We start from the raw sequence: 13269 nt of genomic DNA, 5'->3' as shown, positions 1-13269 counted from the left end.
TTTCTTCGCTCCGGATTAATCATTGCCAGCTCCGTGCAGTTGTTAATCTGTTCCAGTGTGTGTACAACACCCCCCCCCACCCCTTCCCCCTCCCCAGAAACACTCCTTGCCTGCTTTCTCAAGCTCCGAGCCAACTTTTCAGACTCCCGAGTCGTGCTTGGTACAAGACGGGACGCAGGAAGGCCTGCTGCCAAAGGAGAAGGGATTTAAATCTCCACTCCCTCGCCAGACTGTTTTCCAGGGCCCGGTGCCAATTCCAGACCTCACTGGGTTCTGCTTCACCCGCTTAAGGTGACCCTGGCGACCCAATTCCACCTTTCTGTCTCTGCAAATCGGTCATGGCAAAGGTCTGCTATGTTGCCAAACCACTGCCCAGTTGTTATTCTTCCTCCCCCCCCCCAAAAAAATGTGTTGTCGAATAATGCGACTGGATTCCAGGCTTCTTAATCCCCTGAATGCTTGTTCCTTGCAAGGCGTCAGCACCACGACAGGCCGGTGGGGTCCCGGAAACCTGCGTCAACGGGAGCAATTTGTGCGCTTAACGTTTAAGTGCCCAAAATAATACAATAATTTATTACGGTCAAAGACCAGAAATGCCCCCAAAATGCACCCTAGGATTCGGGAGCCTCCCCGGGTGCAATAAGCACTCTCAGGATTGGATCGGATTTGTTTTCTTTTGTGGTACATTGTTTGTTTGCTTGCTTTTTTAAAAAGTGGTTTACCAAAAGGGATACAGTGGTACCTCGGTTTATGAACACAATTGGTTCTGGAAGTCTGTTCATAAACTGAAGCGTTCATAAACTGAAGCGAACTTTCCCATTGAAAGTAATAGAAAGTGGATTAATCTGTTCCAGACGGTCTGCGGAGTACTTAAACTGAAGCGTTCATAAACTGAAGCGAACTTTCCCATTGAAAGTAATGGAAAGTGGATTAATCCGTTCCACAGAGTACTCAACCTGAAGCGTACTCAACCCGAAGCATGGGTGTAATTGGTTCCGGAAGTCTGTTCATAAACTGAAGCGAACTTTCCCATTGAAAGTAATGGAAAGTGGACTCATGACCTCCGGCTGCCGCGGCCATCGTAAAGAAGCACGGGATAGCCTCTCGGGGGAAAAGTGAATTAATCCGTTCCAGATGGGTCCACGGCGTTCGTAAACCGAAAATTCGTAAACCGAGGTGTTCATAAACCGAGGTTCCACTGTAAAACTATAAAACTATCACAATAATTTAAAACGAACAATAAAATTTTCATGGCATTTGAAAAGTTACAAAAACCCTTTGCTTTGATCAGCGGAAACGGCACTTTAATGTTAATACACACAACTGCATCAGTAAGAACTCAATAGTTTGGTTTAGCAGCAATGTAGAGCATGAGATCTCGGGGTCATGGGTTCGAGCCCCACGGTGGGGAAAGATTCCTGCATTGCAGGGGTTGGACTAAATGACCCCCAGGGTCCCTTCCAACTCTGCAATTCTATAATTCTGTGACACCAGGCAAGCACCTTCCCTATATTACTTTCGGCGCCTGCTGAAGACGTTTTTATATAGACAAGCCTTCCCAGATGTTTAGAAAGTTTGTCAGAGTTTTAATTTGTTATCTTGTTGCGATTTTAAATTAAGATGGTAGATATATATTTTTTGGTAATTTTCTGTGAGCTGCTTTGAGGTTTCCCCACCCCACAAGCAAGTGGTATATAATTTTTATGAAATAAACAGGATCATAGAATTGTTGAGTTGGAAGGGACCTCAGAGGTCATCCAGTCCAACCCCCTGCAATGCATGAATACGTAAAACAAAATAGCAACAGACTAAAAACAATTTCAGACTCAAATCAACTTCCTAAGCTTCTGTACAGGCCTGTCTTAACAAACATGGCTTTTTTTAAAAAGCAGGCACCAAAAGGAGTACAGGGAATGTGTCTGCCTGATATCAACAGGCAGGGAGTTCCAAAGTGTTATTAATATTATGAAGAATTAAGTACAATCCGGTGTGAGTGTCTGTGACAGCAGATGCTCTGCAAGGAGTCCACACAGAAAGCAAACCGTGCCCATCACCTTTTGTATTTTTTTGTATTTGTTTTAATTTTTTTTTCAAATGTATTGATTAATTAAAATTTAATACAGTCTCTGCAAGAAAAACCACAATAATATACATAGCATTGAATTCATAGCATCATTTTAAGGTAAAGGTGAAGGGACCCCTGACCATTAAGTCCAGTCGTGGACAACTCTGGGGTTGCGGCGCTCATCTTGCTTTACTGGCCGAGAGAGCCGCTGTTTGTCCGCAGACAGTTTCCAGGTCATGTGGCCAGCAGGACTAAGCCGCTTCTGGCGCAACAAGACACCGTGACGGAAACCGGAGCACACAGAAACGCCGTTTACCTTCCCGCCGGAGCGATACCTATTTATCTACTTGCACTTTGACGTGCTTTCAAACTGCTAGGTTGGCAGGAGCTGGGACTGACTGAGCAACGGGAGCTCACCCCGTCGCGGGGATTCGAACCGCCAACCTTCTGATCAGCAAGTCCAAGGCTCAGTGGTTTAGACCACAGCGCCACCCGCGTCCCTTAGCATCCTTTTACACAATCTTAAAACGTAGGTTCTCTACAGACACGTTTGCGAAATCGGTTGGAGAAATTTGCCTTATACTTCCCTTAAATAAAAAAAGAAAAGGGGGGGGGGAACCAGGTTTCATGAAAGGTGTCTCTCTTTATAACACCTTTCGTGACCCTTCTAAGCCCAGTTAGTCACTCTGAAATAGCCACGTCCCAGATATTGTTGTGCTCAGCCTCAACGCCTTTTGCATGAGAACACGAGCTAAGCTTCGTCTGGGAACCTGGTTTCTACTGAGTCAGAGGCTCAGAGCTGCCCACACTGACTGGAAGCAGATCTCCAGGGTTCTGAGCTCAGGGGTCTCTCCTGGAGATGTTGGTGGGCAGAGGACTGGGGAGGGGGGCACGCAACATCTCGAGGAGCCAAGGAGCAGAGCTGAATGCCCCCCCAAAATGGAGGGAGCCCGGCCACCTCAAAATAGAATCATAGAACTGTAGAGTCGGAAGGGACCCCCAAGGGTCATCTATCCCAACCCCTGGCCATGTGGGAATCCCAGCTAAAAAACAAGAGATATAGAATCCTTCTGAATGGTGCAGGTTGGCAGCTTCCAATACATTAAAGCAGGGGTAGGCAAACTAAGGCCCCGGGGGCCGGATGCGGCCCAATTGCCTTCTCAATCCAGCCTGCAGATGGTCTGGGAATCAGTGTGTTTTTACATGAGTAGAATGTGTCCTTTTATTTAATAAGCATCTCTGGGTTATTTGTGGGGCATAGGAATTTGTTCACACACCCCCCCAAAATATAGTCCGGGCCCCCACAAGGTCTGGGTGGACCAGCCCACGGCTGAAAAAGGTTTCTGACCCCTGCATTAAAGTGTAATGAAATAATAATAATAACAACAACAACAACAACAATAATAATAATAAATTCAGAGGTCTGAAACTGCAGCGGATTCCCCCCTCCTAATAATGGCGGCTTCACAGCCAACATGGGAACAGGGCTCCACCGACTGAGGCCCCTTGCTCAGGAAGGAGGCCCCCCAGGCCCTTTGCCAAGATCATTCCCTCCCCCCCCCAAGCTCTGTGACTTCAAGGCTGGAATGTGCCTTCTCTGTGGGGCACCAGCTTTGAAGACGGAGAGAGAATTTTGGCAGGGGAGGAATGGCCCCTGCCAGGGCTCTCTGCCAAGGAAGGTGGCAGCATTCTGTTTTCCAAAGGCTGGAAAGGTAGCTTTCAGCTTTGAGCTTTTAGCCCTTCCCACGATTCCTGAGACAGCCTCTTTCCTGAACATAACAAATGCCAGCCAAACCTTCCCTTCAAAACTAAGCCCCTACAAATAAAGATGCTAGTCCTCTTACTTCTTAATCACATACTGCGCCCAGTTCTGAGCGCCATGATTTAAGAAGGATATTGGCAAGCTGGGAGGTGTGCAGAGGAGGCAACCATGCATGATGAGGAATAGTTGAAGTTGCTGGGGATGTTTAGCTTGGAAGAGAGGAGACTGCGAGGAGATATGAAAGCCACATGGAAGAGGGAGCAAGCTTGTTTTCTCCTGCTCCGGAGGGTAGGACTCGAACCCATGGCTTCAAATTACAAGAATTGAGATTCCCACTAAACATCAGGAAGAACTTTCTGACAGTAAGAGCTGTCTGACAATGGACCAGACTCCCTCAGGAATGGACTCTCTTGTGGAGTCTCCAGTAGCGGTTTAGTCCCGCTAGTTATATGACCCGGAAAGCTTTCTGTGGACAAACGCCGGCTCCCTTTGCCTGAAAAGCAAGATGAGCACCTCACCCCATAGTCACCTTTGACTGGACTTAACCATCCAGGGGTCCTGTACCTTTTACCTTACCTTCCTTGAAGGTTTTTAAGCAGAGCTACGATGGCCATCTGTCATGGATGCTTCGGCGGAGATCCTTGCATTGCAGCGGGTTGGACTGGATGACCCTTGGGGTACCTTCCAAATTCTATGATCCCCAGAAATCGTCATCCTATTTGGAAAACCTCAGAGCAGGTGTTCACTTTTTTATTTTTGAGCAAAAGCTTAGGAACGCTAACCAGTTCAGCCCCCATTCCTCCTTGTGGGATGTCCAGGGGTTTTGCAAGAGACCAAGGAGGAGACCTTGACCACCCCTGTAAACAAAAAACGAAACAATAAACCAGCACCCAAGGGATGCTATCATTTCCTTGCAGCAGAAACTCCAAGTCAAAGATGCAACTAGGAGGCATTTTCACACACTCTTTAGAAGTATACAGAGCCCTCGCTGGTCTTCTGGTCGTAGGCTTGTATCTGTGCCTTGAGGTGGGTGAGCTTCCTCTTGAGATATTTGCAGCGCTCCTGCTTCTCCAGGAAAGCCGGTTCCTCAAATTTGCAGGGTGGGCAGAGAGATGGGGAAAACAGAAATGCGTCAACATGCATTTGCAATGTGAATCAAATACCCACCCAATTTTCCAGGGACAGTGCCCGAGTTAAGAAAGCCATCCTGGCTCCAGGTTTGATCCCAGAATGTCCCTATTTCCCCCAGCAGTGCCAGGCTTGGGGAGGAGGATGAGACAGCTACGGCTGCGAGGGGGCACCCCCTTGCCTCTCCGTAGCCACTCCTGCCAGCTCTTACTCATGCTTTCCCCCAAAGAATCCTGGGAACTGTAAAGCTAAAGGTAAAGGGACCCCTGACCATTAGGTCCAGTCGTGACCAACTCTGGGGTTGCGCGCTCATCTCGCGTTATTGGCCGAGGGAGCCGGGGTACAACTTCCAGGTCATGTGGCCAGCATGACAAAGCCGCTTCTGGCAAACCAGAGCAGCGCACGGAAATGCCGTTTTCCTTCCCGCTGTAGCGGTACCTATTTATCTACTTGCACTTGGACGTGCTTTCGAACTGCTAGGTGGGCAGGAGCTGGGACCGGGCAATGTGAGCTCACCCCATCGCGGGGATTTGAACCTCCGACCTTCTGATCGGCAAGCCCTAGGCTCTGTGGTTTAACCCACAGCGCCACCCGCTTTCCCCCCAAAAGAACTGTGGTTAGGTCAGAGTCCTCTCGCAGAGCTACATTCCCAGCGTTGCCTGGGAAAGTGGGATTGACTGTTAAACCACTATGGGAATCGTAGCTCTGGGAGGAGAAATGAGGGGTCTCCAAGCAAATCTCAGCATCCTTAACAAACTACAGTTCCCACCAGGGCTGCTGGCAGGGAGGAACAGGGAGTACGCATGTACTGGGCCCCATTCCAGCAGGGCCCCCAAACTGATAGCCCCCTACCCCACATTTGGCAAAAGATTCCTGCATTGTAGGGGGTTGGACTTGATGACCCTTGGGGTCCCTTCCAGTTCTACAGTTCTATGATTATTTATCTTTCAATCAAATACCTGAAGGGCTGTCACATGGAAGATGGAACAAGCTTGCTTTCTCTTGCCCTGGAGGGGAGGACCTGAACCAGTGGGTTCAAGTTACAAGAAAGGAGGTTCTGAATAAAAATTTGGAAGAACTTTCTGGTGGTATGAGCTGTTCGGCAATGGAACCGTTTCCCTCAGAAGGTGGCAGACTCTCCCTTCCTTGGAGGTTTTTAAGCAAAGGTTGGATGGTCATCTGTCAGGGATGATTAAGATGAGATTCCTGCATTGCAGGGGGTTGGGCTAGATGACCCTTGGGGTCCCTTCCAACTCTACAATTTTATGGCTCTATTAATTAGACATTTCTAAAGAAAGTTATAAAACAAAAGGTGGAGAAAACACTAATGCTTTGGCACTTGGCGGGCAGCACCAATTGGCATACGGTGTGCCGGGCTCAGGAAATCCTGCTGCCACAATTGGTCATCAGGATTCTTTGAGGGAAGCCATTGCTGTTTAAAATGGTGTGAGACGGCTTTAAATAGGAGTTAGGAATCCATTTGCAGCCTTAGGGAAATCTTGAAACTACTACGCTCACTTCTGACTTTTATTTACCTCCTTCTTGCTTTGGTAATCTCTCCACACAGTGGAAACCCGGCTTTCCTCCTGCAGAGAGAAGAGAAGCATTAAAAACCCCTCACTGAAACAAGCCAGCAAATCTCAGAATCATTGCTCCAAGCTAAGGAGGGACGGGTCTCTCAATTTGGTTTTTCTTCCCCTCCACAAACTTAAATTCAGCTTTCCTCATTTGCAACAACAAGCTGCATTATATTTATTTTTTTAAAGACTTCATGAAGCTTCACCATCATGTCAGTGCGAATTTTGCATGCAATTTCACCTCCTATGCAATTTTCCACCAATACAACACATTTGCAGTATGCTATTTTCATTAATAAATTCATGCTTGTGGACACTTTGCTCCAGTAGATACACTTCTGTCCTCATTATTTGTCTGGAGAACTGCATTGCAAAATTCAAATGGGGGTTGCTGTTCAATGTATTTTGCTCTTTGCAGTTGCAAACTTAAGGCCTGGTTAAGGCTTGTTGTTTATATATATATATTAAAAATGCATCAATGTGTATTAAGAACTACCTCCTTGTTCTGATAGCGGCAAGGAAGCTTGGAGAGCATCGCCTCCAGTTCCTTGAATTTTCCCAGCGCTGTGCGGACTTCATCGTACAGCTCCTTGTATTCTGCATACTGGTCATTGAAGACGGCTTTGTATTTTTCACGCTCATCCCTGCTTCCGATGGCTGGGTACTTTCTACGCCATGCAGCGAAAAGTCAAGAAGGAGAAAAGAAATGGGGAGGAGAGTCAAAGCCAAACTCAGAGTAGACCCACTGAAATGAATGAACACAATTCTCTTTGGCTTGGTTGAAGAGTAACGTTTTTGCCTGGGACATAAAAATATATAATGAAGGCGCCACATGAACCTCCCTGGGGAGAGCATTCCACAAGCGAGGAGCCACTGCAGGAAAGGCCCTGTTACCGTGTTGCTGCCCTCTAGACCTTTTGTGGGACAGGCACACAAAGAAGGGTCTTGGAGGATCTCAGAGTCTGGGTACGTTCATATGGAGAGAGGCACGGGCAGACGAAGACTTTCCACGGTCCGGGGTGGCACCGTGGGCATGCACCCGGGGGGGGCGTCGACCCATGCAGCTCGCGTGCACAGGAAGCGCACGACGCATGCGCAGGAAGCATGCGCTGAATGCAGCGGCTCCACTGGGGATGTTTGCCGGTGGCTCCGCTCCGCTGCGTAGCGGGGCCTCTCTGCGATGGCAGTCGTGCCGCGGCAGCGGCGGCTGTCATCGGTGGAGGTGAGGAGGGGGCGCTGCCCCCCCAGAGTGGAGCTCGGGGCGCCCCACCTCTATCGCCCCTCCCTTGCTACGCCCCTGGAGAGAGGTGATGCTTGAGGAATTGCAGTCCTGAGCTGTTTAAGGCCTTATAGGTCAAAAGCAGCACTTTGAATTGGGCCTGGAAACTCATTGGGAGCCAGTGCAGTCAGACCAGGATCAAACCGTCTTGGCCAGGTGATCATCCTGGCCACCAAATTCTGCACCAACCGAAGCTTCTGAACCGACTTCAGAGACAGCCCTGTGTTGTAATCTAACCCAGAGGTTCCTAGAACATAGACAACAGAAGTTAAGATATCCCTGTCCAAATAGGGGTGCAGAAAAACCTTCTGTGGATTCCTGGACCATTGCTGCTTACTTACGACACATAGTCCGGGACGATGTGAGGTTTGGGGTGGTGGCCTGTCGGAATGGCGAAGTTGAACACCTCTGGGTCCTCGCCCTTCTCCGAGAACTCAACATGTCTTGCAACTTTCTCCGTGGGATTAACTTCATCCTGGTCTATAACTTGCTGAGGCACACCTCGTAAGAGGATGGGCTTTCGCTGAGACGAAGGGAAGGAGACAAGGCGAGAGGGAGACTCGTAGTTCATTTGCCCAACCTTCAAAGGGGAAAGAGAGTGTTGTGGACATCATTATCGTTGAGGGACTCAACATGTCATGAGCACAAGAAACTGCCTTTTATTAAATCCAGTGATTGGTCCAAGTATCCCAGCAGTCCCCAACCTGATGCCCTCTGGGTGTTGCAGGACTACAACTCCCACCAGCCCTAGCCAATGAATGAGAAAAATAATCTAGAAGAGGCTGGGTACATCCTTCCTTTTCTTTGATGGGGTTCCCACTTCATGCTAGCAGTTTGAACAGCAGCAAGGTGGTTTGCATTTCTAATTTTAAAACAAACAAACAAGCCCCAAAGTTTGCATTCCAGCTTGCCAAAGATATTTTGTGAAAGCTCAGCAGGCTGTAAGTCACACTCACAGTAGACCCATTGAAATCAATGGACTTAAGTCTACTTTGAGTTTGACATAGCCAGAGACAGCCCACTGGGTAGAGTTCAACATCACACTATGGCAAAACATTTCGCTTGCACGAGCATTTCAGCTGGTCAGGTGCAACGATTCCTCTCTCCTCCCCCAGGGTGCTGTATAGGGAGGTTCTCTTTTGTCCCATTAGCCAATTTTCAGTGGGGGGATGCATGGGGAGGAAGGGGAAAGTTCCACTGTGCAAATGTCCTTGCACAGATACTCTGTTGATAGGGCTTGTTCAGTGCATACCTGCCAAGTCTCCCTCTGAAAAATGCGGGATCAGCAGCGGTGCGGCACCGGAAGTTGCGTAGAAGCAACTTTCGGGGCCGCTCTGACCATGTGTGGGCACCGGAAATAGGGCAGAGCGGCACCGGAAGTCGCTTCTATGCATGCTGGGTGGCCATCTTGGTGACGGCCACATGGCGGCAGCCATCTTGGTGACGGCCGCCGCCGGGCATGCGTAGAAGCGACTTCCGGTGCCGCTCTGCCCTATTTCCGGTGCCCACACATGGGCAAAGCAGCACCCAAAATGGAGGCTCCCTGGCAGGTAGGATATCCAGGGGATTTCTGGGTTTTTCTCCATTCGGGAGAAAAGCGGGAAACGGTTTCCTGCGAAAAAACGGGGTACTTGGCAGCTAAGGTTCAGTGAGTCCTGCCCATTGTGTTTTGCAATACACATACATACATACTTACATACATACTGTACATACGCAGCTGGAGCATAGAACCATAGAATTGTAGAGTTGGAAGGCAACCCAAGGGATATCTAGTCCAACCCCTTGCAATTCAGGATCAACACAAGCATAGGAGCCAACTCCTAGGAGCCGAGTTCCCTTTGCCTCCCCCCCAAAAAATATTTGAGGGGGCAGGACCCCCCAAATTTGATGTGGGTGTGCCGTGTCATGTGATGCATTATGTGGGGTGGGACTTACCTGCCCCCCAATATTTTATTCAGCACAGCTGCCTTTTTTGACTCTCTCGTGGGCCATGACTATCATAAGGAGCCTCTGCACGCCAACGTTGCCTTCTCCCAATGGTGGGGTCTTACCAGAGCTCTTGCGTTCTTCCGGACAACTTGATGCTTCCACATCCTGAGACAGACGAGGGAGCCGACCAGATAGAGCAGCGTGGTGAGGAAGAGGAAGGCGACGGCAGCCACTTGCCCCCCTTCGACTCGGCACAAGGCAACAATGAGCGGGTTGTTGGCAAACACAGAGTAGCAGAGTCCGCCCCGGTTGACGTCATGGACGTAGGCGATTGCAGCAGCCATGTACAGGAGGGACATGACGAGGTTGAGGCCAAACTCTGCCAGAGGCCACCAGTGGGAATCAAGAAGGATCGTCCTGTAGTACATGGTGACCCCGAGGCCTAGCAAGATCACCGTCACCAGCCACACCAGGCTGACCACCACCAGCACAAATGGGGTCATCGGGCCATAGTAATTGTATCCATACCCTCCGCCCAAGACACCGTTGTAGGGTAGAGAGTTGCCACCATAAAGCGCCGACCACTGGTAGTCCTTCTGGATGTAAGCGGCTGTGCAGGCAAAGACCATCCCTCCCAAGATCAGCTCCAGGCCTGCCATCAGCCTCAGGAGGCCAGGCCACGACTTCATGTAGGAATATTTGTGGTCGTAGGCCTCCAACTTCTCCTTATAGCTGGGTGGACCACTCGACAAAGCACCCTGGCTCACAGCAGTCAGCGTCTTCCCAGGTGCCAAGGGGGTGGCAGAAACTGAGAGGGGTTCCTTACAATCGTTCCCATTGACAGTGGAGCTCCCCTCACCATCGAAGGTGGCTCTTTGAGGGTGCTCGGAAAACTGGGTGTGCTTGAAGTCTTCTGGAGTGCAGGTCAAGAGAGAAGTCTCAGCCCAGGGCTGTCTCTGCCAGCGGTGGAAGAAGTTCTTCCAAGATGGAGGAATGAAACGTCTAACGGGCTTCAAGGAAGATGGCTCTTGGTCCTGAGGTGAGCCAATGAAAGCCGGTTTGGCTGATGGAGATGAGCAGAAGCCATCTGAAGACCTAGAACCCGATGACTTCCCAGAATCCTCTGACCAGGTTCCCACTGGATGAAGCTGCCTGGAGGTGTTTAGAAGTTCCTCCCCTCCATCCATCTCAACAGGCCTCTTCTCTCTGGCTGGTGTCTCCTCAGAGCTCATGTCCTCCAATGGCCGGCAGAGAAAATCTTATCTGCAGCCTCTTATGGGCACCTCTAGTGTGGGTGGTTGAGGGGCGTCCCCCATTCTCCTCTGTGCCGTTTTGCCAAGTCTGGTGGTTGAAAGTTTGGGAACTGAAGGTGGAAGAGAATCAAGTGTTTCAGAATAAACGGGGTCCTTTTTTTTTTTAATAGAGAAAATCGACAGCAGTTTAGTTTTTACAGCAATGTAAGGCGGTGAGAGGAGAGGTCCACAGGACTTCAGGAAGGAACTATACCACGTCAATGAGATCTTTTATGCCCCTCCCACCTTAAGACTCTAACCCAACAGTGCAGAAACTAATCTGTACAAGAAGTGATGTCACCTTCAAGAAATGTTTTGAACAGGTTATTTCCTTCAATGTAACTTAAGAGCTTAACATGGCGGGTACCCCCCCCGAATGGTTTGAGGTGGTACAGTCCCTCCCTGAAATGACCACACTCCGTTTTTCCAGCTTCCCTTGATCCTGTCGATTGATGCATAGTTTTCAGACCCACCTCATTCCTGTAGTTCTGAGTTGTTTTAAACTGTCTTTTAACATTGTGTTTTGATTGTTGTAACCCACCCTGGGAATATGGGGTGAAGGGTGGATAACAACAACAACAACAACAACAACAACAACAACAACAACAGCTATTTTTCTAGATAAAAGAGGAGCTGGAACTCACCACGAACCCTTATAAATGGCAATGGTGCCCACCTGAAAGGAGCTGGAACAGAAATCCAGTGAATTCTGGCTGGAAAAAAGCTAGAAGAAGGAGGAGAAGGAGAAGGAGAAGGAGAAGGAGAAGGAGAAGGAGAAGGAGAAGGAGAAGGAGAAGGAGAAGAAGTCTCTCCAGTGGTGAGACTCCATTAGCCAACAAGGGTCATTCTTGTCCATCTCAGGCATTCTCAACTCCCAAATCCTGCTTCCGCAAGCAGTCATCTGGTGCCTGGAAAGGTCACCTACTGAATCCCCCAAACCCTTGCATTGTTTTTTTTGCCACCCCATCTTTTCATCTCCCTTGCGCTTGCTTCCCAACAAACCCCGCACACCCAAGGCGTTGGCCCTTGTCCACAATCTGGATGGAAGTTCTCGATCGTCACACATCTCCCCCCCCCCCACAGATGCTTTGCACTGTACCTTCAATGGCCACGAAGTCTGCAGCATAGGCTGCCTTCCAGAGAGGGGAATCTGGCTCGGCTGGGTTCAAAGCCTCCGTCAGAGGATGCAGGTCATTTCCTCCGGCTGGGCCCAGCGTGGCCTCCAAAAGATGTGGGGAATGGATCTCGGTCGGCCTCTGCTGGGAAGTTACAAATGACCACGGGTGGGTGGGGGAATTGCTCTGCGGCGTACAGAAAGCTCTAGGCTACGAACCCAGCACGATATCAGCCCCTGGCACGGTTAAATATTAACTGTGGAGCGGGCAGGAGGAGAGAAATCTCACACACAGATTGAGTTATTAGTAAGGCTAGATACCCAGCCGGCTGTCTGTCTTGCGACAGATGTCCAATGGCTCGAGCTACAGGGTCGCCTGGAATAATGGCCGCTGATATCTATCACGTGGAAAATGCAGGAATCTTTTGCCCAGCGTGGGGCTCGAACCCATGACCCTGAGATTAAGAGTCTCATGCTCTACTGACTGAGCTGTCCCAGCTGCAAGAGGCAGGCCAGGCAAATGAAGGGCCACCCTCTCCTGCACCACTTCTCTGCCAGAACCAGAAGGGGACTGAAAAGGGCGGAGCAGAGGGAGCTGCCATGGGGGCACAGTCCCCAGTGTGCAGCCCGTGGGAGGGGAGGTACATAAATTGGTGGAGGGAGAGTGGTCCCCAGTTGGTGCAACTGCTCCCCAGAACATGGACCTGGGAACAGCTGCCTAGACACTAGATTGGTGTGCTGTAGAAGTGACTGTATATGTTATTTTAGGTAAAAAAAATAAATCTTAACTATCTGCCGTGTGCATTCCGTTGGCTGGGAAGTTCCCTTGAATTCTAATGATGGGAGGGCTTTTTCAGAATATTTAAAGAAATATGGTCTGGTGAATTCCTGAGCAGGATCTGAACTATCAGCAACAGAAGGAATTAGAGGTTATTGTATGGTGGTTATGATATAAGAGACAGAAAACTGGGTGCAGCAAGGGAGAAAAATTAAAAACGCCACGGAGAACAGGAGGGGAAGTCGGAAAAAACAAAAGGAAAATTTATTATGTTTTGGTGTGTATGTGAGATTTTTTGGGGGGGGGATTTCATAAAATATAATAACGAAATGAATTCTGATGATG

General features: G+C 49.3%; 1 protein-coding gene across 1 annotated transcript; it reads right to left on the bottom strand.

The window, feature by feature from the left end:
- Positions 1-1947: 1947 nt before the first annotated feature.
- On the bottom strand, positions 1948-12399 carry OCEL1 (occludin/ELL domain containing 1). The gene is made up of 6 exons (XM_035119323.2): positions 12132-12399; positions 9863-11103; positions 8153-8391; positions 7029-7200; positions 6491-6541; positions 1948-4913 (listed from the first exon to the last, which is right to left on the bottom strand). Exons 2-6 carry the CDS (start codon positions 10970-10972, stop codon positions 4794-4796), a joined length of 1692 nt encoding a protein of 563 aa, XP_034975214.1. The 5' UTR covers positions 10973-11103; positions 12132-12399; the 3' UTR covers positions 1948-4793.
- Positions 12400-13269: the final 870 nt, after the last annotated feature.

The sequence above is a fragment of the Zootoca vivipara genome, chromosome 6 (genome assembly GCF_963506605.1).
Source record: "Zootoca vivipara chromosome 6, rZooViv1.1, whole genome shotgun sequence".
In the NCBI taxonomy this organism is placed as follows: Eukaryota; Metazoa; Chordata; class Lepidosauria; order Squamata; family Lacertidae; genus Zootoca; species Zootoca vivipara.
Note: the sequence above shows the minus strand (reverse complement) of the source record. Positions and strands in the feature narration are given on the sequence as shown.

Excerpts from the sequence above, each read along its gene's own strand:
- OCEL1 (XM_035119323.2), bottom strand. The coding sequence starts at position 10,972 with ATGAGCTCTGAGGAGACACCAGCCAGAGAGAAGAGGCCTGTTGAGATG. Across the intron at positions 8,392-9,862 it reads GGAAGAACGCAAGAGCTCTG|GTTGGGCAAATGAACTACGA; the intron begins GTAAGACCCCAC and ends TCCCCTTTGAAG. Across the intron at positions 4,914-6,490 it reads ATTACCAAAGCAAGAAGGAG|GAACCGGCTTTCCTGGAGAA; the intron begins GTAAATAAAAGT and ends TGCAAATTTGAG.